This window comes from Trichomycterus rosablanca, chromosome 15 (assembly GCF_030014385.1).
Source record: "Trichomycterus rosablanca isolate fTriRos1 chromosome 15, fTriRos1.hap1, whole genome shotgun sequence".
Taxonomy (NCBI): domain Eukaryota; kingdom Metazoa; phylum Chordata; class Actinopteri; order Siluriformes; family Trichomycteridae; genus Trichomycterus; species Trichomycterus rosablanca.
In genome coordinates, this window is record NC_086002.1 from 8,910,763 (window position 1) to 8,936,655 (window position 25,893).

At 37.9% G+C, this 25,893-nt stretch overlaps 1 protein-coding gene across 1 annotated transcript; it reads right to left on the minus strand.

Annotated features, from left to right (window-relative positions):
* Window positions 1–408: 408 nt before the first annotated feature.
* Window positions 409–25,256, minus strand: arhgef7b (Rho guanine nucleotide exchange factor (GEF) 7b). The gene is made up of 21 exons (XM_063009292.1): window positions 24,877–25,256; window positions 23,341–23,424; window positions 16,276–16,360; window positions 15,916–16,046; window positions 14,788–14,989; window positions 12,792–12,877; window positions 10,420–10,514; window positions 9,754–9,849; window positions 8,812–8,934; window positions 8,315–8,453; window positions 7,868–7,927; window positions 7,031–7,177; window positions 6,733–6,819; window positions 6,567–6,636; window positions 5,937–6,076; window positions 5,166–5,372; window positions 4,754–4,844; window positions 4,098–4,187; window positions 2,386–2,485; window positions 2,252–2,306; window positions 409–1,847 (listed from the first exon to the last, which is right to left on the minus strand). Exons 1-21 carry the CDS (start codon window positions 25,039–25,041, stop codon window positions 1,725–1,727), a joined length of 2,376 nt encoding a protein of 791 aa, XP_062865362.1. The 5' UTR covers window positions 25,042–25,256; the 3' UTR covers window positions 409–1,724.
* Between the last annotated feature and the right edge of the window lie 637 nt (window positions 25,257–25,893).

The window sequence follows — 25,893 nt, forward strand, 5'->3', positions numbered from 1 at the left end:
TGATAGCACATCTTTAAAATCCTTTGATTCTTTTCATTGTTGGGTATAACAGAAAGGAGGTAATATAAGTAAGCACTATTTGCATGCATCAAAGGACAAATGGCATATCTGTTCAGTGAGGCTCCTATGACAGACAGGGTAGGTGGGGTGACAGTGTGCAGAAAAGTGCACGTATGGTCTACTGTCAGTATCTGCATATCTAAAAAGTGCATTTATATAGTAGGTGTAGCTCATAAAATGACCATTAAATGTATTAAAAATTGAAAACTACAAACAATACCACACCAGCCAGCTGCTTCTACTGTGTTTGTGCCAAAAGAACTGTGTAACATTTTTTAATATAGCAAAAATAAACAGAAACAGTTTCTGATCATACATGGGGCAACATTAGGAAATTTTTTTGGGGTTGTATTTATTATATTTCAATAATTTGTTTAAATCATAATTGCTTTTGCTGTTTTCACAAGCATTTTCATCAATTTCATTGACAAGAATAACACTGGTTTGGTTACACAGGGCTTTGGTTATGAATAAAGACATACATATTTTGGTGAATCAAGAAGCTAGCAAGTCATGCTACATCACTTACAGAAATTAAAGTATAAATAATAAGTAAGGATTTATTTTAATTCACATAATTTTTCATACAGATTACAGAGGACATTAAAAAAAACTGATTGTACAAATTAAAGAAAGTACAGTGGGATAGTGTGAATAGAAATATTTCCCATAAAAATTGGTACCCGCAAATGAATAAAAGTGTTTGCAGTAGACATTTATTTCATTTCATTTAAATACATAAATTAGACAATGTGAAGGAATCATATGTGGTCAGTTTCATAGTGCTGCATAATCAGATATCTGTTGCATATGTACTTTGTTACAAACAGTCCCGGAATTGCAGAGAGAATAGGTATATACTTAGAAACAATTTCCCAAAAAGGAAAAAGAAAAAAAAATCCAAAAAAAAGTTCCCAAGAAGGCACATTACTGCTCCTCATTTGCAATATTGGCAGGAAATTAATATTTGTACAAACATATTAGTAAAAAATAAAATACAAACAAAAAAAAAATTAAAAGAGTTACAGGCAAGAAAAAAAAGCTTTTATCTGGTTGGTTCCAGTGGTATACCGGCTGTGTTTTATTGTCAGTAAGTCATTTCTTTTTCACAGTGTTGTTAAAGTTCCCAAAGAAGTTCCCGACTGAAATATTAACTTCAGCCAAGTAATCCCTGAGACTCCCAGGATTTTGTCAAACCAGGAACCATGTGAGGTGACAATCAGCTATTGCAAAAAAAGTGCATGCTGGTATATAAACTGTTAGTAAAGGTACAAACTAAGAATTTACTGAAATACAGTCAATTTGTGAATAGAGAAAGATTTTCAGGTACAGAATAACTCATACTTACCATTAATTATATATTAGTACATTTTTAAAAATGTGTTAAAAATTAAGGCAAAATCGCAAGCTGTATTTGGCCACTATTCCAATATCGATTTCGGTTCGGATGCTGATATTTCATTTGGCAAACGCCAGCAGATTTGGCACCGGTAAACTGAAGACTCTTGAGCTGGAATCAAATTAAGTCTGTTTTATGCATCTGCATTAGCCTCTTCAACTTTACTCTCAGCCCAAAAGGTATTTATGAGTCATTTTTAGTTTACAGTGTCCTCTTTCAGGCTAATCGTCACTCAGTCTTTTAGGCTAATCGTCATTGGTCGACTTTATAAATTTGTTTCATCCCAAGAAGGGTCGTTCATGCTTTTTATTACTCTTCTGACTATCTTTTCCAGGTCTTTTCTTGCCTTCTGCTCCTCCTCCAGACAGCTCTTCATTCTCTTGTTATCCTATTGAGAGAGAGGATGGTTTCTATTCTATTCTATCACAATACTTAAAAGGTATAAAACCAAACATTTGGTCAAACATTATGTTATTGTATATTTACAATAACACACCAGCAGCATGGTGGCACAGCAAATGGGTGCTGCATTGCCCAAGGGCCATGGTGGGTGAGTTAGTGAGTAAAATACTTCTAGGTTACCACATAAAGCTAGATTAACATGCTATTTATTTGTATTCCATCCTCAATACTGTGTAATGTATGAATAATTTATTTTTCATGTCATGTTATAACATTTAGATTATAAATAGTCTTTAGATAAAATCCTAAAAGTCTATACAAAATCTTTAGGAATTCTTATATGATCCAATGAAAGCAAAATATATGTATTGATAAAATATTCATAAATACCTGTTTAAGTTCCTGAACTTCATCCCTCAGTGCATAAACAGTGTCCACCAAACTCCTTTAATAAATAACAAAAAACATTATAAAACAAACAACAACAACCAAGTCTGTTGCCATTTCATTGACGTTGCTTCTACCTCTCCTCAATCACTGTCTGTCCGTTGCTCTTTGTTTCTTCCACAATAATTTTCTCCTCTTCAGGAAAAAGCATGTGTAGCCCCGACTCTTTCTTCGATCCTGTTTTAAAAAATAAATAGATTTGAAATGTCACTCTGAGAACATTTCCCATTAATGCTGGTGCAAATATGACAGCCATTACAAATGAATAATGTAAGATTATCAAGTAGCTGTCTGTTATTAAAAATCTGTTACATACATGGCTACATTTTACAATGCATAAAATATGATCAGTAAATAAAACCTTCTAGACAATTTTGAAATTGTATTTTTTGAAAATGTATTTTAAACTGTATGCAGTACTGCTCTGATAGCCTCTGAGATTTTTTATGTCTGTGAGATGTTTTTTGTTAGATATACAGTTATACAGTTATACAGATATACAGTTTTAAATACACATACAGTTAAATCTACAGAAGGTAAAACATGGTTAATTCCTATATGTATGAATAATATGTATTAAATATCACACAAATTCACACACTGGGACATGCTCCGCTATATGCAACATAAAACACACAAACACAAATAAGGAGTATAAGACACTAATGTCTAAACTACACGCACTATAAAAACTACACACAATATACAAATGTACTAAGTAAGAGAAATTGGAAAAGAAGAGGAAATAAAGAGGAATTAAAAGACTCAACCACTAAAAAAAATGGCAGCGATCTGTAATTCTGAAGAGACATTATGAGCAGCAGCTCTTACGGGAGGTGGAACCCATCCTGTAACTATGGCCTGTCCATAAACTGTCATAGTCCGAGTCTTCTGATAGGTCAGATGACCATTCCAGGCGCAAGATGCTGGTACGGCTAGACACTGCCTCCAGAGACGAACGACCAACATCAGCCAGCACGTGATTATGCATCAAATCAGTGCCCTGCCATGCTAATGGATTGGGGATGGGTTAAAGGATCAAACCAATCAAACAGAAGATGAGGTAGAATTGGAGGGTAAATAAAACCAAATCAGGATCAAAAGGGCAGGGCCAAAACAATTTAATAACAATTAAAAAATGTACAAATAATAGACATTAATGGAAGTGTAAGCAATGCAGGAGAGAAAGAGAGGAAAGAGGGGGACAGAAAGTATGTTAGAACATAATTAATTATATCTAAAGTACTTAAAGTGTCACACAGAGTTTAGCATTAATGGTCCCACAATGGTAGCACTAATTGTTAGACATATTAGTAGGATGTGTAAGAAGGATTAAAAAATAAAACTTGATTTTCATTTTATTAGAAAATGTTACTACACCGATAAAGTACTGATATTTCATGGAAAATCGTACTGTTAAGTATGTGTACTGTGATCATTTGAATTTCACTTGTATGCCTCCCTCAAAAATAAATGCAAAGCGCTATACTATACTACTATAATCAGCAGTAATCAGGCTGGTATGAGGGGAGCCTATTTTCCTACACACCATAGCTCTTTTGATTAATGGAATCCATTTATGCATCCTAGCCATCCAAGCAAAATGACCTTAGGGCATGGCACAATTTATACATCAGAACGTTATAGTATGTGATTTGTGTAATTTTATCATGCAAAAAAAATTAATTAATGTATTCATTTATTATATTGTCATTATAGCTAATAAACTTGAGTGTTTACATCTCTAATACTGTATATCAAAGGTGAAAAGAGTACAGGAAGTTCTTACTTGAATTAAGTGTTTGGCGCGTCTTGGCACTTGTGCAGTACGCCTCTATTACTTTGAGGATCTGTGCATCCTCCTCCAGAGCTGCAGTACCTGATAAAAAACATAGCTCAGTATCAAACAACACTCAAGTGGTAAACATAAATAAAAAAAAATAAATAAATACATCAATAAAAGAATAAAAAGCTACTTTCACATTGCATCATGTGCAGCTGTTTCTTCTCTAATATTTCTTTTAAATGTACATGCAACCATGACAGACCAATGACTGTTGAAGGCTTTAAAAATATGTTTTAGTGCAGTGATGAGGGGGTCACTGAGCACCCCTACTGAATACTGGAACTGTTGATGTTGCTATACATTTACGGCATTTAGGAGCTCGGACTAAATAAATTAAAATTAACTGAAAAGGTATTGCATTGTTTACACAAACTGGGAAAGCAATTTTTAACTTCTACTCAACCGTTCAGATTTAGCCGTCTGAAGTGTAATTATGCACAGAGCTTCACTATATTTTAAAAATACTAATATGAAGATGTTAATTATAGCATTTGAACATATAAGTACAAACATACACTTTTTTGAGGCAAAATTCAATACAGGCAACCATATTACTAGAATTAGGTCAGGGAGTTTTACCATAAAAAGTATCAACCTACTTTTCCTCACAGTATATTCCTCGTCTGAAGGTTTCCTCTCTTTACGTTTGTGTAGAAGTTTCTTCATACTCTTGGGGCTTTTACTAAGGTCCTATGCACAGAAAAGAAAAACAGTGTATTGGTATGATTCTAAAATCCACTATATAGACAGAAGTATTGGGACACCCCTTCTAATAATTGAATTCATGAAGTAAGAAATGAGATTCCAGACACTCCAGTGTGAATTGTTTGCATTTGAATTTAAAAATACATTAACAACATATTTACTGAAAAAGCATGTTAACAGTAAAATGCTATCCATTAAAAATGCTAAGAATGTTTTGAAAAGGCAATGATTCCCTAAAATGTTGACAAGCATAATACATTACATTAACCAGTTTAATAAATGTAGCAATCATTCCAGCATCCACACCTCCTTATAACAGAGCGCAGCTGATGGTTTAAGTGGTGGTGCTGGTCTGAGACAGCTCATGCTCCAGGGTTTCTGGGTTTTGGGAGGCTCCAGCGGTCCCCACATTATGGTGCTGTGTGGAGTGCAGTGGGAAGATGGGTGAGGCAGGGTGTGGTAGGTCCCTCGACTCTCAGAGTGTCTGGATGGGGTTGGAGGTTGAGTGGGGAGCTGGGTGGAGGAAAAAAAAGTTTGTAAATTCTTTACATACAATTTTTTCTTCTTCGTGTCTTAACATTAATAAAGAGGACTGAAAACACTTCTCTAGATACCCAATCCACTCCAGCCGATTACAAAGTAGAGTGACAACTACTATAAAAGTATCATGATGAAAAAGTATTTGCCAACATTTTAATGTCTACATAATTTTTTATTACTAATAGTTTTACTACAACATGTAGCATTCAGATTTAGACACAGATACAAATATAAAAACAGTTGTGTTTGGTTATACACAGAAACTAGTCAAACTGCAGAATACTGAAAAAAGTCGCTCCCAATTTTTTTCATGTATAAACAGCATTTCAATGCAGCATATGTGCTTACTGTGTGTGGGTAAAATAAACAAACCCACTAAATGTGTCCACATACTTCTGGCTACTACTGTGTCATTTTTTGACACTGTGTGTGTGTGTCTGTGTGTCTGTGAGTCTGTGTGTGTAAGTGTGTGTGTGTGTGTGTGTGTGTGTGTGTGTGTGTGTGTGTGTGTGTGTGTGTGTGTGTGTGTGGACTGACCGTATGGCATGGCACAGACTGCGGTTTTAAACTGGTAGAACTGGTGGATGTACGCTTGGTCTGGCGATGAAGGTGCTCCACCCAGTCCTGTAGATCCTGCTGGTTAGCACAGATCACCTGCATCCTATCAATCAAACTCCCTACAGAGCAAGTATGCACATGCACAAATAAAAACAAGGTCAGGCATGACACCAGACATATGTTCCTGTAGAAACTTAAAAAAAAACTGCTTGACTTTGATGGTAAAGTTCAAGATGAGTGTGAAGTTATTTTACAAAGCTAGCTAGTGTTTGGGTCTTGAACGCCATGTCTAGAGCTGCTCTTATGTTGCCCAGGAATCCACAATGTCCTGGGCAGAGCTAGCTAACAATCAAGCCTGGTTGTGTTCAATAAGTAAAACTGTCTTATACAATAAATTTGGTGAACTGGCTATTATAATTAGAAAGCAATTCATTATTCATTGTCTGTTTGACAACCACTTTGCCCTGGTCAGGGTGGGACTGATTCATTGGGCCAATTGAAGGAAACACCACAGACAGGTCACTTGGCAGTTGTAAGTTGTCTCATATAACAAGGAATGTGACACTACCCAGAAGTGTGGTTCCCAAAACAGTACAGTTTGTTACTCACCAGATATTTCAAATGCATTTCTCACATCTTCACACTTGCTCACAGTCATCCCTGTTAAAGGAAGTTTTCCCTGTGGACAAAAAAAACATTGATAATTTTTTTTTGCTCTCACTACTCAAAAGCAAAGCATCAGACCAACTAATTAATCAGAGGCATGACTAAGTACCTGGTAAATAAAGCAGCTCATCCGGGGACTGGCGGAGAGTACAAGCAGCACATGGGGGAAGAGCAGCAAGTAACGCTCATTCTTTTCCTAAAAAGTAGTAATCAAAAACAATATAGTAGGTTTTATATTACAGTACATTTTCAGAATCCATACTGCCACCAAACTCGAATGCACAACATAAACACAAAAAAATTGTGAATATAATTACAATTACAAAGCCAATAATCATGTAACTATTAATTTAGGACATTTTTAACCCTATTATTGCAACTAAAACACAACTATATTGTAAGCTCACCTCACTGCCGTGGTTCTGAATGTGGACCTGAGACATGTATATGACAGTGCCCAGAGTCTTAATGCCCTCGCCCTCCCAGCTCCGCACCGACTCAGTTAGAATCTGCAGTTCCAGCTCCTTCCTCTTCCTCACCTCCTGGCATTGTTCCTGACACCAAACAAATCCATACACACACGGTTACACACATGCACAATCCACACGGTACAGTGCCTGCCCTATTAATCTAAGCTTCCCATTGTTTCTGCTCTCTCTCTCTGATTTCTAGTTCAGGTCTCACCCTCTTTGCAATTCACCATTTTGCAATAAAAGTGGCTGCAAAACACGCTAACCCACCAGTGCTGAGATCTAGAGCTTTCAAATTCAACTCTCAGCTGCAAAATTAGACGGCCGGTCACCTACACAGACTGTCTGTCTGTTGGGGGAGAGACAATGGCTGAAACGAGGATCATCATTGCTGGGACAGTTGTGGCCTTTGCTGACAACAAGAAGTGCCTGTACCTTACTCGGATATCTCTGTTTTAGAGAAGGGGGTCACTAGTAGGGATCAAGTGACATAAATAACTACTTATGGCTGTGAGAAAAAAAGTCTACCAAACACCCACATTAAAATAATAATTCTACTACTACTACTACTAATAATAATAATAATACAGCAATTTACTCGGTTTACTTAAATACTTCTATTCATATCTCGGCTGATTAAGTAAACTGACTTTATGCAATATCTTAAATATAATTTAAAACAAAAAACAAATAATCAGCCTAAATGTACAGCCTGGCCTATGCAGTCTACAACCAAAAACCATAAACCCCAGTAAAACCAGGTTTAAGACTTACCGAGAGGTTCTTGAATGCTTGAATGCTTTTCTGAATTTCAGGATGGTCTGGGTGAAAATCCTAAAACGACCCAGAACAAAACAAGCGTGGATCAGAAAAAAAGTCTTACACCTCACACACAATAACCACATAAGCAAAAACATGTGCACTTCTCTATAATGAGTCTTGGTCTAACTGCACACAATAGGGCCAAAAGTATATGATCATTATTTAGACCTGGTATTTAAGCTATAATCATTGCTAATTTAGCAAACTATGTACATACAACAGAGTCAATAGAGACATGAATGAATAGGTTTGGTACGGGTGAACTCCAGTGGCCTCACCAAAGCCCTTAATTTAACCCTAAGGATTCTGTTATAAGTATTTGAAAACAATTATTTCAGTTTTAGTCCTTTACACACACACACACACAACACAACACACACACAACACACACAGCAGTACCTCCACATGTCTCTCAAGCTCTTTAAGCAGTATGGGGTATTTATCCAGTCTCATAAAGGGTTTACTTAAGCTGGTGGTGAGGGTGAGGATCCCAGGACTGCTCGCACCTTTACTCTCCATAAACTCACCCAGCTCCTCACTAAACACACAGTCAATGCAGATGTTAACCTACCGACCATTTAAATACATGTCCATCAGTTATAATGCAAACATGATGGGCTATCTGTGCTGCCTTAAAACGTATTTAATGCTTAATTCTTTTTCTGCCTCAAACTGCAATTTATAATAAGAGTTAAACAGTGTCTAGTGTAGATCATTTCAAATGAAAATATCAAACTAAATTTCAATATATTGTCATGTTTTCATCGCTTCATCATGGTCAGAGTTGCCAAGTTTCCATCTTCCTCCAGGAATCACTGCGAGTAATGTAATAATGCCCTGGACGGAAAGCAAAATCATCACAGGTATTACACACACACTTGCTTGAAGATATTTACCTGTGTTGTGTGAGTACACTGACAGCCAAGGGGTGATTGGAGCAATAAGCTACATAAAGGTTCCTCATCTGAGTCATAAGGGACATAAAGAAGCCCCCTATCCTCTGCTGGTTCTCTGGTAATCTGCACATAAAACACACAATCTTACTAGATCTCACACCTCTCACCACACCAGCACAAATTTGTTCACTTTCCAGTTATATTAAAAAAAATTATTGATACACAAAGTGAACTCTTCAGTATTCCTGGACAGACATCACAGCACCCATAGCAAGAAACACTCCATTATAGCATACATTATCTTTAAAGCCATCCACAGAATTTATGTGAAGGACATACAGTAGGTTGTGTCAACAGAAAAATTGAATAAATGGCAGTACTAGAAAAGGATCACTAGATGGCGCTATAAGATAATGTAAAAAAATATATATATAATAATAATAATAATAATAATAATCTTGGTATTAATGCTGAAGCACAGTGATTCTCAACCGGTGTCCATGACCTACTAAGGAAGCCTTGGTGAAATCAGAAGGGTGGTCCTGTTGCATTTTAATGAAAAGAGTAAAAATAATCACGTGATGGGACGTTAAGGTATTGCCATACAGCAGATCTTGTGATGTAAGATAAATCTATTTTAAACTACCTATATCTTACGCTGGGTCTTTGAGAATGGATGAAAATAGGATTGTTTTCAGCCATCAAAACAAAAAATCAAAGCAAGACGATAACATGCAGCTAATTCATTGATGATAACATGCAGCTAATTCTATAAAAGATCTGTCCTTATATGAACAGAATATTCAGGTGTCTTTAGCGACAGCCATCTCACCAATTATTGAATCATAGCCTATTTTTCCAGGAGCTAATGTAAGCCTATGTAAAAATATGTTTTGTTATCCTTGCCATTCTGAGGTAAACAGTATGTGAAAAAAGGCTTACTTGGTGCATTCCTCCAATGACTGGACAAGCGTCTGCTGGAAGGAGCTGACCTCCTCTAGGTTCCCCAGAATATGAGAGACTTCAGTAACAGTAAGTCTGAGAGAGATATCAGGTTTATTACATTCACAGTAAGAGATCAAGAAAGCTAGCAAAAACAGAGACATGTGACATCCAACCAGTGAAAAACAGCTTTAAAATTCTTACTACTTTTTTGAAATGTAATCAAACATGGTTCTTTAAAAGTGTAAAAAAAAAAAAAAGTATGTGGTTACAGTACACTACATGTCCAAAGCTAAGTACCAGTTGCTCGCTTTGGCCAGAATGGGGGCAATGCAGGGGGAAGAGGAGTGTGATTGGGAGAAAAGGGGGAAAATGCAACCCCCAAAAAACTGCAAAATTCCTTTACCTAACAGCAATCTGCCCATATGTGTAACATCACTGTTACTTTGATTAAGACCAGACCTGACTTTAAGGCAAGTTATTGCAAGCATTTACTTTTCACAATTATTTTCCATTGATTGCATGGTTTAGTGAGCTAGTGTTCATGTAAAATAGCATTTACAGCATGAAAAATACAGAGTTACCAGGGTGCCAAAAATAATGGCACAATCTACCAAACAAGACTCCTAATTTGGCTTTAATATAAACATTTGTAGTTAACTGTACCTGTCAGTGGGCTGCAGCAGTCTCAAGTATGTTGACAGAAGAGTCTGTAACTCTTTACAGTATTCTGTCTCTGTTTGCAGGATGTTCTGAAGTACCTACACAAACCACAAAAAAAAAAAAAAAAGATTTTACACATCAACTTGTTTTATACATTTCATGTTTTAATGTGATTTTTTTTAAGACAGGTAAAAATTCTACTGTCTGACTACATATAAATATACAGTATAGCACAGGGCCAGCGCTAGGGGGGGGCTGAGGGGGGCATTGCCCCCCCAAATTGTGTCTTTGCCCCCCCAAGCACAATGCAAGCAACGGCTATTTTTAAAATTATCTCTGAACCAATCACAAAAATGCATTTTGTTTTACAGTGTGAAGATATTTCCTTGCTTATTCCTGATTGGCTCTTTGAGTCATATAAAAATCGGCAGACTGCCCCAAACAGTTCAGTTCGGCAGTATATGTTCTGTTAGTGTGAGCGAGAGGCAGGTATACTGGTAAACACTTTTTTTTTACAGAATTAGTATTCTTTTGTTTTCTTTATATTTTAATTTCCCAATAATATAAATATTCTCACTCATTCCTATTTCCACGTTTGAATATTCTCAGTCTGTGTGTAGGTACATTTGTCAGCTTTGACTTAAATTTGTATTAAAGCCTTTCAAGAAATAGAGTTGTTCTATTAGTAATGGCAATTTAATTAAGGGGGCGTATTAAAATGAAATACAATTAGATAATCTTTTTTCTCCATTTACATAATCAACATGTATTTTTTAATCATTGGGTTTTAAGTTTAAGTTCGAAAACATGCATTTTTATTTCTTTACCTCATACATCACTTTAAGCCAGTATCAATAGCTTGGCTGTCATCATTCATGCACAAATCAAGCCTTGAATATATTTCTGGCTTCAAAAACATGACTATCAACATGCCCCCTCATTAGGTTTTACTGCCCCCCCAAGCAAAGCAGTCCAGAACCGGGGCTGGTATAGCATAATAATAATAATAGGTTTTGATGTTGCAGTTTCGGCTGACGTTTTAAGACCCAAAAATCATCGTTTCTCATATCAAAGTGAGCGCTTATTTAACTATTCATTAAAGTAAATGCAAGAGAGAAGCCAAGAGAGCATGAGAGAGAGAAAGATGACAGAATCAGGTCAGTCATGGTAGAACAAAGTTTACATTCTAGTTTACTTCTAAAGACGAAGTCGGCTAACAAGTGGTGTATTCCTTACCTCTAAAAATCAATTATATACATAAAAAAGACTCTGATTATTCTAGTTTAATTGAGAATTCTGGGATCAATTTACAACAAATACTTTAATCCTGTAGAACATGTGCATGCATTAGGGATGTTAATAAACAGTTAAACCAATAATAGACAAAGAAATCTTGATGCTTGATTCAAACTGAAAGTGCTGCTTGCGTGAGTTCGGACTGGTAATTTAAAACTCAGCCTTACTTACTAGTGTGGAAAATATTGCTGGTAAAATGTGAGTGAGGGTATGAGCATGTGAATAATTAAGATACCAACAAGGTCCTTGTGGTGCTTTGCATCTAAAAACATGTATGTTTCGATTATAAAAATTAAAAAGACAAAGCTAAAAAAGCATTAACAAGTAAAAGTAGTCATTGTCTGAATGAAGACCCCACAGGTTTGCATAAGAAGTATCTTGTACTCCTTTGTCCTTAGACATTTTTGCTTTGGACTCTCATCAGCATTTAGCTCTCTGCTATACCATAATAATCAAATCTGCAACAGAAACTCAGCCAAGTTTACTCCAACTCTCTTACCATGAAATATGTCAGGACTCATAAATCAGATACACACACATACACAGTCCAAACAGTAAGTGGCCTCGGGCGCAGCTGTCTCAAAGATTGGTCAGTAGGAAACAATGACCTACATTACATTACAACGCCACACTCACAACAACATTCACACACAGGGATCACCATTAATTCAACACATTTAAATGTAGCAATGGTAACTCACAAAACACACACAGCTATCACTTTAAGAGGACTACAGAACAAAAGAGAAGAGTTTACTAGAGAAGCTGATTATAGGACAGAAATGGCTGTGGTTACTGAATTAATAAATCATAAACTTGTGAGGGCTTATTAATAGGAAGGGCATTCGGCGACCCCTAAACACTGGAGCAACCAAAACAAAATACTGAAGAAACCAAGAAGCAAACAGTAAAAAGGCAGTTTGATTTTCAGTTGTTAATAATTTTGACTAAATCATGCAAAGAGTCTAAGGAGTGAACCAATATTACTAAACATATTCTAAATAACCAACCTAATTTCCCTAGTCCCACACTCTGCTCATATAACTATAGGACCAAATTTAGAGAATCATTGTTCTTACCAAATTATAGTAGGTCTTGGTACCAGTGCTGGTCTCAAATGCTTTGGGACTCTTCAGTGTGCCAGGCTTGGGGGAGATGGGCTTCTCTGCAAAGCAAAAAAGGGAAAAACTGGTTACATAAACCAACATAGAAATTTTGTTTCTTCTTTATTTATATAAAATAACATCAGTTGCACCTGAAGAGCAAGATACAGAAGAAACAACAAGATCAGTTAACAGTGGTTCAAGCATTTCTACAGCGGTATGTATTACAGTTCAGCGTGAATGATAACATGAACAGTTGAACTAGTGTGCTTGTGTACACAGCATGGTGTGCATTATGAAATGCTCCTAGGTTTAAAGGGTAGGAATGAGAACTTTAGCTGTGGAGAACAAAGCAAACATGGAGTCAAAGCAGTTTAAAATGTAGCAATTCAGCTCCATAAAATGACTGAAGTGGCCTGCATACTGTTGCATACAAAGAAAATTGTGTGTGTGTGGGGGGGGTATAAATAAAAAAACGTGTTCCCTGGTTTTTACAGGCAGTGCCACCGGCATAGGTGGGGCACTTACAAAAACATTTCTGCATCTGAAAAAGGTGAGTCAGCGGCTCTTACTGTATGGTCAGGGTGCCGACTTAAACGATTAAAGTTAAAATCACGTGCAGCTAATGTAAATCTAACAACGTAACCTAAACCTAAAACCCAGTGTCACAAAAATCATGCTTTAAACAATCAGTTTGGATATGCAGGTATTAAACTATCCAAATATAAAGTTTGGTACTACAAGCGTTTGTTTATTTTGTCCCCTATTTACATGCCAAAAATGCAAGGGGACCCATGTTTAGCTATAGGAAGTATCACTTGCTGGCTGTGGTACTTCCTGCCTTTGTTTAAGGATGCAGTTTCCTTCCTGATGAGGCTGTTGTGAGCAGGTTCTGATGTCATCCTAAAGAATTCCCATGGATCTACGTTACTCAGAGAGTTTACAATAACCGTACAGCCACTGCAACTTTTCCTTATAAACTGTGTTTTCACATGCTACTTAAAATGCCATTTTTGTTCAGTATCTTTTTTAAAGATTCATTAATTCTGTCATACAGCAACCCAAACCCATGCTGTACCTAGACAGGGATACACAGGAAACTAAACAGACTGCACAGTGGTAGAAGATAAAGCATTATAAATAAATAAAAAATCTTATTAGATTAAATTTAAAATAGAATAGAATATAAAACTAGATATTAGACACCAGATTACAAGGCTTTGTGGAAATTTATTGCAGCCTGGGTTAAAGATTATTGCTACACACTTGCTAATGCAAATTACGCAAACAACTTTTAGCTGCGTTTAGTCATTATTATTCTTTCTTCTGTCTGACAGCTTTCATTCTTTCTTAGCCACATGGGCTTTGCTAGCTTAAATGTTTTAAATAGAATCATTGTGCTGATGAACCAATAGGTGTGAACTGTTTACTGTAGTCTGGACTCGTTAGCTTATTGTTACTACACTCCTCCCAACAAATGCTTTAATGTGTGTAAAAGCTTAACAAAACTTGACTCACAAACATCACATAAGATTTGGTTTTATCCAATAATTTAGTGGCTTTGCAAGTCTGGACTCAAAGCCACATTTTATTTTGAATTAAAAAGAGGATTTATTTTCATCTTAATTGCTCAGCTAAATTATTTTGTCTGATAGAACTTAACAACACATCGGCCTGGTAGTTCTGGTCCAAAACTCTGACCCTAAACCACTTTAAATTGATTAACCACATTTGAACTTGGTGTATATGCTAATTTCTTAACATATAATTGCCCAAATGTTGCAGATGAAATTCCAGTGCTTTAAAAATAGTGTTTAAAATAATGATAATTTGACAAACAATGTAAAAATTAACAAACATTCAAATAAAACCATACAGCAAACTCCAGAAGAAACAGGAAGTGAATCTGGACTCTGAAAATGCCCGTCTGTGCAAGGATTAAAGGGAATGTTGCACAAACAAAAAAGCTCACCTCTTCCTTTAACCTCCCGGACATAGTTGCTGGGGAACCAGCCAGTCTTGCCGTCGAATGTCCCTTCCCACCAGCCGCCGTCTTCCTGCCGCATAACCTGGATGATGTCACCCTTGTTGAAGCATAATTCATCATCATTGGACTGCTGGAAGTTAAACCGCGCCTTTACCAGCAGATGAGCTGAACTGTTCTCAGACATGTCCTGATGTGTAAAAGAGTGGGAGATTCAGAGAGAGATCCGACTGATTGGTACATTTGTTTACACTTTACTCAACCACTTCAAGCAGCTAAGCTACAACCTTTTATTTAACGCTGGTTTTAACATTATTGAATATCAGTACTGAATTTGCTAGCAGCAATTTGTTAAGATTTATTTCTTCTGATTTTGTCAAATTCCACTTGCAACCTTCACCACAAGCAATACTCCCACACAGGTCGAGCATGTGTATAGTTGTATGATATTTCGACTTAATGACATAAATCCAGTAATTCACATACATAAACATTCAGCAGAAATCAAATTCTGAATTTTAATTTTCATTTAGCTAAGCAGATGTCACTAGTGTATGAAACCGATACACTATACTCTAGTGTTCTGTGTTGACATTTTTGGATACCAATTTATATCTACTTTATGTGATATCCATCATTTCTACAAAACACCTATTTGTGTCTCCTGCTGGTGGCGAGTACTGTATAATGTTTTGTTTTTGTTTTTCACTTTCAAAACGTCATCCAATAAAATACACGAGATATTCAACGCTATTATAAAACTTTGTGTTATAAAGCTTTGTGTTAATTATCATGCTCAACTGTAGGTTCAAGTAAGTGTTTAGACACGTTTAAGATAAGCTAGGCTATGATATATACAATATACGATAGCCTCGGTTTGAGATACAATGAACTTACGATGTGTTTATCAGATCGACACCCCACCCAACTGAGGAGTGTCTGTATTGGTTTTGTTTGTTTTAATTGTAACACAGTAAAGCAGTGCTGTACTGATTTTGTTAGTAGTACTATAGTTTATCAAGTTCAGTTAGCAGCCCTAAATGTATATTATTCACCACAGTCAGATATTTGATTTTGTTAGATTTAGTGCTCATCAGAAATAGTTTAAGTACTTACCAGACTGCGATACTGGCTGTGCACTGGTTTTGAGGATCTCCTGCGGACAGGGTGAGAGTTGAGCGAGTCAAAGGACTTGATCCGCAGAGAGGAGCGCTGAACACATACAGAGTCACTGCCTAAACCAACATCTACAGGTTCAGACAGACAAGAAGAGGTACTATTAAATAAATAAGCTTAATGTCAACAAGCCATCCACACACACAAAACTGTGAACAGCTAATAAATCAATAATCTGATCATAGTTTCCCAATGTCTTCTATATTATGGCCTATTCTGGATTGACAGTAATAAAAAAAACTACCCTTTTCTTAAACACACAGAGATACTCATACTTTTGTGTGTACACACACATTTTACCTGCTGTTGCATTGTTGAGTGTGATCATAAAATTCAGCACTTTGGTGATGTTCTGGCCTTGAAACAGATCATCAGGCTCGAATGCCTGCACAGAAATAAAGGGAAAAAATAATTAAACCCCAAATCAAATGTTAATTGTCCTTATTTAATAATAAACCAGCTATTTACCATGTCCTAGATACAAAAACCCTCTTAATTTTCTTGTACCACATGTTAACTGGAACAGATTTCTTAGTTATTACTAGCCTATTTGCTTACGTGCAATATTAAAAAACACTTAATACACACCAAACATGCCTTGGCTACTTGAAAAAATCAGTAAACAAGCAAGATGACAAGCACGCACAACTGAGAGAAAATAATGAATAAAATAAAAGAAAGTCTATGGTAACTTCCACTCATTACAAGCAGTTTTCTGCTCACCACAGTCGTATATGGTTGAGTTACTAAAGCATTTCTGTCAGCTCCAACCTGCCTGTCTCCTCTAAATCCTCTCATCAACAAGAACTGCTGCTCAATTCATGCTTTTTGTATTTCCTCCCCGTTTTGTGTAAACTTCAGAAACATGAATAAAATATCCCAGAGGATCAGCAGAAGCTAATGTAGCTGCCCCACTCAATGGACAACATGTCACATATTAAGGTGAATTACAACTGCAGAAAACCATGTTGGATTTTGCTTCCGTCATCCAACAACATAAATCTAAGGCTGCTAAGGGCACACATCCTTACCGTAGCTGGACAGTTATTTTGTAGGATTTTTTTTTAAAGTGTTTTTTTTAAATAGTCGCTATTTACATTGGCACAGAGAAGTCACTAGCTACAGTTAATAATAATTACTAAACAGGAATTAAGAGTCATGCCTTAAAGTTAAATGTCATTAAGGAACTTACTACATGTTCAACATGAAATTTAAACATTTAGTTCAGGTTCTTACCAATGCAGAAGAAGAAATGCACAAATAAAACATGTCTATTAAGATCTAAATAATGTTAGCTGACCAAAGAATGACTTTACCACTACATGCAAACATGACTGCGACATGCAAATTGCTACACAGAGGCTGTTATTTAACACCCAAACACACACAACATTGTATGGTCCAAATGAGATGTCCAGAACAAAATATTTAATATATATTTAAAATTTCACACAGTACGCACTTCCAACATACAATAAAAAACACATTTTGGCCAAAGTATAAGGACATATATTGCCAGAATTATGACCATGAGACATCTAATGCCAAGTTCACACTACACGACTTTCTGATTTGCCAGGTCGCTGTACAGTTCACACTACACGACTGAATCTTTTGCACTCGGGAGTCTTTCAGTCGGTGTGTATTTCACACTACACGACTGATCGGTGATAGGGGGTTTCACACTACACGACCGATCACCAACTGGAATTGCAGGCGAACTTCTCTGGTCTCCCAAATATCGTTTTGTTACGAAAACAAACACGAGATGTGACGAAAGGTTTAATGACGTCCTAAAATGCACAATTAGCGAGCGATCAAAGTTTGTGCGCGTAAAAACAAAGAGAAAAAATAAATGAATCTTAGTGGATTTGGCTTGGGTTGTTGTGTAGTGAGTTGTTGGTGTTTTGTAGAGAACGATAAGGTCAGAAATACTGTAAAACTTGTGTGTAACACCTGTGTATTATGATAATATACATACAGTGCATCACAAAAGTGAGTACACCGCTCACATTTCTGCAGATATTTAAGTATATCTTTTCATGGGACAACACTGACAAAATGACACTTTGACACAATGAAAAGTAGTCTGTGTGCAGCTTATATAACAGTGTAAATTTATTCTTCCCTCAAAATAACTAAATATACAGCCATTAATGTCTAAACCACCGGCAACAAAAGTGAGTACACCCCTTAGTGAAAGTTCCTGAAGTGTCAATATTTTGTGTGGCCACCATTATTTCCCAGTTTTATTTAGAACTGCCTTAACTCTCCTGGGCATGGAGTTTACCAGAGCTTCACAGGTTGCCACTGGAATGCTTTTCCACTCCTCCATGACGACATCACGGAGCTGGCGGATATTCGAGACTTTGCGCTCCTCCACCTTCCGCTTGAGGATGCCCCAAAGATGTTTTATTGGGTTTAGGTCTGGAGACATGCTTGGCCAGTCCATCACCTTTACCCTCAGCCTCTTCAATAAAGCAGTGGTCGTCTTAGAGGTGTGTTTGGGGTCATTGTCATGCTGGAACACTGCCCTGCGACCCAGTTTCCGGAGGGAGGGGATCATGCTCTGCTTCAGTATTTCACAGTACATATTGGAGTTCGTGTGTCCCTCAATGAAATGTAACTCCCCAACACCTGCTGCACTCATGCAGCCCGAGACCATGGCATTCCCACCACCATGCTTGACTGTAGGCATGACACACTTATCTTTGTACTCCTCACCTGATTGCCGCCACACATGCTTGAGACCATCTGAACCAAACAAATTAATCTTGGTCTCATCAGACCATAGGACATGGTTTCAGTAATCCATGTCCTTTGTTGACATGTCTTCAGCAAACTGTTTGCGGGCTTTCTTGTGTAGAGACTTCAGAAGAGGCTTCCTTCTGGGGTGACAGCCATGCAGACCAATTTGATGTAGTGTGCGGCGTATGGTCTGAGCACTGACAGGCTGACCCCCCACCTTTTCAATCTCTGCAGCAATGCTGACAGAACTCCTGCGCCTATCTTTCAAAGACAGCAGTTGGATGTGACGCTGAGCACGTGCACTCAGCTTCTTTGGATGACCAACGCGAGGTCTGTTCTGAGTGGACCCTGCTCTTTTAAAACGCTGGATGATCTTGGCCACTGTGCTGCAGCTCAGTTTCAGGGTGTTGGCAATCTTCTTGTAGCCTTGGCCATCTTCATGTAGCGCAACAATTCGTCTTTTAAGATCCTCAGAGAGTTCTTTGCCATGAGGTGCCATGTTGGAACTTTCAGTGACCAGTATAAAAGAGTGTGAGAGCTGTACTACTAAATTGAACACACCTGCTCCCTATGCACACCTGAGACCTAGTAACACTAACGAGTCACATGACATTTTGGAGGGAAAATGACAAGCAGTGCTCAATTTGGACATTTAGGGGTGTAGTCTCTTAGGGGTGTACTCACTTTTGTTGCCGGTGGTTTAGACTTTAATGGCTGTATATTGAGTTATTTTGAGGGAAGAATAAATTTACACTGTTATATAAGCTGCACACAGACTACTTTTCATTGTGTCAAAGTGTCATTTTGTCAGTGTTGTCCCATGAAAAGATATACTTAAATATCTGCAGAAATGTGAGGGGTGTACTCACTTTTGTGATACACTGTATAAGCCCCTATATTAAGCCCCTGTACAGCCTTTTACACTCCTCCCCTGCATTTCTTCTCATGCTGTATCTTGTGTTCTCATTGGCTGTTCGACACAGCACTCATTGCCAGTCGGGAAACACCCATTCAGATATCTGACATGCTAGATATCTCAATCCGGTTGCCGAGCGCTCGGCGAGCCGCTCGGATCGAGTTGTTGGGTAGTTCACACATAGCGATTAAGAGCCGAGTTTTGATCGCCGAGCGAACGTCGAGTTGCTCCCGAGCCGGCAAATCTAGCGCCGACCAGTCGCCAAGCGAAAATCAGGGCAAAAATCGTGTAGTGTGAACTAGGCATAACAAAAGATGTCTACATCTATTTGTCTTTGCTTTGCTTGTTGTTTGTGGAGCTGCTCAGGAGCATCACCACAGAATCTTGACTAGCGTTTAACAGTGATCAGCCGACACAGAAGTGGACCATTTCCCCTCGTATCTTTTCTCAATTGTTGAAATGTCCTGATATAAAGGTAAGGTGCTCATCACTATCACATGCTGCAGTTTTTGGATAAAATTCCAAATGGGAATTAAAAAAGTGGAATATTTGATCCACTTCTTGTTCTTTGTAATGCCTCCAGAAACAGGAAGCACCATGCAGAAGTAGCAGTCAGTTACGTGATTGATGGGTCCTCTCCACTGGAACAGCAAAGGGAAAACTTTTTTCTCATTAATCCACTGTGACAGATTTGTTGTACAAGTACGACAACAAACTTGTGGGACCCAGGCCTTGTCTTGATCCAAAATCATTTGAAAATCCATTTGAAGTGATGACTTTCTTCTTGTTTGCAAACGTTAATTCCACTTAAACACAGTTACAAGGCACCGAATCAGTTGCACAAGAACTAGCAGAAATAAATTGTTTAATTTATATCTTTTATGATACATGCAGATTGTGTAAACTTATGTCAGCAATCATACTGCAATGCAACAGACAATGAGTTCTTAAAAGTTCTCATTGCACAAGTGGACTTACTGCAACCTCCACTATGGACCACATTAAGTATCTTTCAAACAAGAGCCAATCACAACTTTTCATGGGTGTAACTGTGTTTAGCATGTTAAAATCATTAAGATTTGCCCCTGTTCATTCAGAAGCAATGTCAGTATGTTCAGTATTCAGACAAATTTCCTCTTAACATAAGAGGACAGTTTGGAACTTCTCTTGGATCTTGTGAATAATCGCTGTTTTCTGCACCTTCTAATAGATTCAGTCAAACTTGCCCCATTTGCATGGGCACAAAGATATCACCCATTATAGTCAAAAGCCCTGCCACTAAATGACATTAGATGTGACTGCATGTTACATGAAACGGCACATTCAGGATACTGCAGTTGAACAGAGGAACCAGTGATGTTTCAAATAATTCAGCAAATACAAACTTACATATTAACACCATTTTACAGCCGATGGTTTTGAAGTTGGATGTCCAACAAGCTCATGGATCAATATCCACATCGTTTTGACTGTAGTGTATATACGCAAAATAAGCACTACATACTTTATCTGTACATGACATCACCACTATCTACAACAATACTTTCTATTTTCCTCCTAAATGAGGGACTGTTTCTCTTTGTGGGTTTTCCCCGCCTTTCTTCTCTGGAGAGTCTCTCACTGAGATGAAGTGTGCCAGCCCCCAAAGGCTATTAAAGAACTGCATGACAGGCTCATTCAGACCCACAGCTTTATTTGCTACAATAGAAGGCTTGTGTGAGACTGACCATGGGCCAGAGCTACTGATAAAGCTAGAAGAACTGCAGAAGCAGCAATATGGAGAGTTGCCAAAATTTGGAAAGCATGTGTTTATTGAGGCGATTAAGAAAACGTTTAAATATAATCCATGTTATGAGAAGCATGTTGAAATGCTGCAGGTGTAATGAAAGTGGTGGCTCAGCAGTTACTGGTTCAAGCCTCACCACTGCCATATTGCCACTACTGGGAGCTTGAGCAAGACTCAAAACCAAAATTACTTAGACAGCACTTGGACATAATTATTTTGAATAAATGCGTGCACTGAATGCCAAATGTTTTAATGTTTTTTTTTTTCAAGTTACATACTTTTTAAAAAGCCCTGCCAAGCATAAATAAATGAGCCAGGGGTGGCAAGTCTATAAAGGATCTTAGGATTTCTTGGCACATTTAAAATCACATAAAAGGCCTAATAGCAGCAAAGCAAAACAAACAGCGAACATACAGCAAAATAGCCAAAAGTTTGTGGACACCCAATCATGTGCTTGTTGGACAACGCATTACAAAACCATTGGTATGAATATGCTTAACTCAACTGCACTTGCAACTCAAAATGCTTTCTCAATTCCTTAAGGAATTCCTCTAACTTACAGTATTTCCAAGGTATGTCAATTCAGCATTAGCACAAGGGCAATTAGTGCCACCCCACACATACACTCACAAAAAACTCAAATCTGCCCAATAACATAATAACAACTCAAAAGTCACGGTTCGTAAAGTGGTGGTGGCTGGCTTCTAATGTCTTGGTAGAAGGATGTGCTAAACCTTACTCTACCAAATGGTGATAAATCTGCTGATAATTGAGACTTATCCAATGCTAGATACCACAGATGTCTTGTGAAATCTGTGTCTCAGTGAGCAATTTTTGACAGCATATGAGGCAGACGTTTCTAGTGTTTTGATTCAGCAATATACTGTATATTACCTGTTCTTGCAATTTAATTTAAATATTCAAAAAGCCTGAACAGCAAAGCCAAATAAATAAACAAATATGAAAATTTTTACACTTGATGTGGCAAGGGTTAACTAACTTTTTTCATAAATGTTTACAAATGGGTTTGTTTGTTTGTTTATTGGGATTTTAACGTCATGTTTTACTCTTTGGTTACATTCATGACAGGAACGGTAGTTACTCATTACACAAGATTCTTCAGTTCACAAGGTTATATCAAACACAGGCCTGGACAGTTTTGTATCTCCAATTCACCTCACTTACATGTTTTTGGACTGTGGGAGGAAACCGGAGCACCCGGAGGAAACCCACGCAGACACAGGGAGAACATGCAAACTCCACACAGAAAGGACCCGGACCGCCCCACCTGGGGATCGAGCCCAGGACCTTCTTGCTGTGAGGCGACAGTGCTACCCACCGAGACACCGTGCCGCCCCTTACAAATGGGTAGCACATGTACCAAAGTAGCAGTCTAAGTCCCAATTCCAGACAGCTACAGGAAGATTGATTTTCAAGTTCAGTACACTATTACAGTTTATGCTATTATAGTGTGATACAAGTGTAACAGGGCTCAAAGAAAGTCATCAATTAGGCTATAAACCATTTAAATTTAAATTTTATTTTTTTTTGCGAATTTTATTACTAAAAATAGCCTAAAAAGTAGCAGGGGAGCATAATATATGAAAATAAATAAATAAATAAATACTAAGCAGCATGTCAGCGTACTGTTTGGACATGTGTACTCATTAGTACGTTAGTGTAGTACAGCTCTGTAAACGCAATCATTACAGGACCTGCCACTACATGCAGAGTGGTTTGTTTTGCTTTATAAAGGATTAGTCTGATACTCCCTGCTCCCTACTGAGCTCCAGCCTGCCGACATGATTGGTTTCGTATTAAACAAGCTCAGAAGCAAATACAACCGTTTATAACAAACAAATACGTAAATATGTAAAGCATAAAAATAAGCACGCAAAGAGCAGCAGTTTCTCACCTCCACTCGATAGACAGCACAGGCTCGGATGAACTCTCTGATATTACTCAAACACTCCCCGTCACTCCTCGGTTCCTGAAAGACCTGTGTGCAAAGAAATATGCACAAAACTCTGCAGTCGGTGATTTAAAGCCGGTTATTCGGTTCAAACGCTTCAAATAAAACAAACACAGCGAATAACCGACATTAATAATGAGGGATTCATTTCTCCACTGTAGCTGCACGACGCGTTTTCCTCCCTGTGTGCAGAAAGGAGCGGAAGTGATGTAACATGACGCGGAAAACGGAGGATCTGTTTACAAATGTAGGCTACTACTAGCAAACCAGTGCTACATCAACTGGACCTGAGTACTTAAAGCTCACCTGGGTACGAGTCCAGACGACCTCTGAGAATTTATCAAGTCCCCTAAAAATAATATTTAAAATAAATGAAAAAGTATGAACATTTTTCTTTGTACCAAGCATGTTGGCAACCTTTACCTGCTGCAAAATACCTACTCTGGCAAAGGAGGGCAGAAAGCTAGCCAACACTTCCTTCGGGACGTGGTGGATCCATACACACAGATTAGGCACATAAAAAAGACCATACTACTCCATTTGTTTTCTTCCTCCACCTAAGCCAGTGCCCTGACCAGACAGTGGAAGTCGCTGTTGCAACGGAAACATGTTACAACCCATTCAGCCCTCCCTCCCACAGACACAGCCAACTGTGTCTGTTAAGCACCTTATTCGAAGCCTCAGCAGTGATAGTTTGTTTTGTGTTTAGTAAAATACCTCAATTACAACGGGACATTACACATTCTGGACACTTTTAAAATGAACTACTATTGCCCTTAAAACATGAACATAGTGTAACAGTATTTAACTGATGTTAGCTGTGGACACCCCTGAGCAGCCAAAACAATTGTTCTCCTTATCTAGTTGTATCCAATTAACTGATCGTATTTCACCTCTACTGCTGCAAACCTCCACTGCTGACCAGAGAGGGCCATAACTAACATATGCTCCCACACAATAGATGCCTTTAAGTCAAATTTAATAACTAATTTGTTTTCTTTGGCATGTGAGTCCTCTTAATGAATAAGTTTTAATATTTGTTGGGTTGTCATAGCCATCTTTGTTTTAGTGGTTTTATTTGATTTATATGTTGGTGCGTACGTATGTTATTTTGTATGTATGTTAATGATTTGTTAAATGTTGCATAGTTGAGTGGTATTTATACTTGATTTTAATGTACAGCACTTTGGTTGACACACGTTGTCTTTTAAATGTGCTGTAGAAATAAAGGTGACTTGACTTGACTTGCATAAGTGTCTGACCTCACAAATGCTCCTCTGAATAAATGAGCACAAATTCCCATCGTCACATTCTAAAATCCTGGCAAAAGCTCTCCCAGAAAAATATTTTTTATGGGAAGACCCTTTCCTTCGTGTATATAAATACATACGTAAACAGTGACAGCAAGGGACTTTATCTATTGTGTAACACATAAAGCGTGTTCAGTTTACAGCAGGACTGTTTATTATGGTAGCTTACCGTGAGGTTCGGACCGGGGCGCAGGCGCTCAATCAGTCTGCACAGCACCACTCCGTCCTTCAGCGAGTTCTGCAAGAAACCCTCCGGATCAGACACCCGCTTTTTGGGAGACTCCAGCACCCCGAGTGCGATCAGCCACGTTACTGTCTGCTCAGCCGGATTCATGATCACCCGAACTCGGTCAGAAAAACTGCACACCTTCTCTAATTCCGAAGTCGGGGGGACGATATACTGAGATCCAGATCATACATGTAGAGCTGTTGTTGTTGCTGCTGCTGCAGGCAGTGCGGGGTGAAATTTGGTGGATTGTGGGTAAAGATATGATCTCTCTTCTCTCTGGCTGACGGGTGCATGACCGTTTACCCCAACGTGTCTAGCAGGAGACTGGTTTCCTCTACTGCTTTTTCCAAACTGCTCTGGCAGGATGTCAGACTGACCCCCCTCTCCCTTCCTCTTTTTTTAACTGGTCAACAGAGCAGATGTGCTGGCACAAAGCGTATGCAAATATAGAGCTATTTTCATTTGCTCTTTATAACAACCACTCACAGTCAAGTCCGTTCCAGAATTATTTGCACCCTCTCAAAGAATTAACTGAAATGACTGACTGACTGCAACATAGGTGCCCCTATATCAGGGGCGGAAATCACGGGGTGGGGACGCTTCATCGTGTAACCAAAAAAATGAGAGTTGCCCCCCAATATAAAGATTGTAAAAATAACTATATCATTTTAAATCATATCTAATATTAAGTGTGCTAATTATAGACGTTAAATTTGTTTTAAGGTGTGCTTGGTATTATTATTAACTATTTGCAGATAAAAAGAAGTGTGTTTCACAATGTTGAGTAGCCACAGGCTACAATACAAGCCACCTTCTTAAAGCCAGCAGGTGTCACTCTTCTCTAATGTCCACTTTCAATGCTTCAAGCACAATCAGTAAGAAGCTTCAATGAGGCTTCATCTGCCCATCAATACTTATTACTAGCGGTGGGCGAAGCGATCTAAATATCGATGCTAA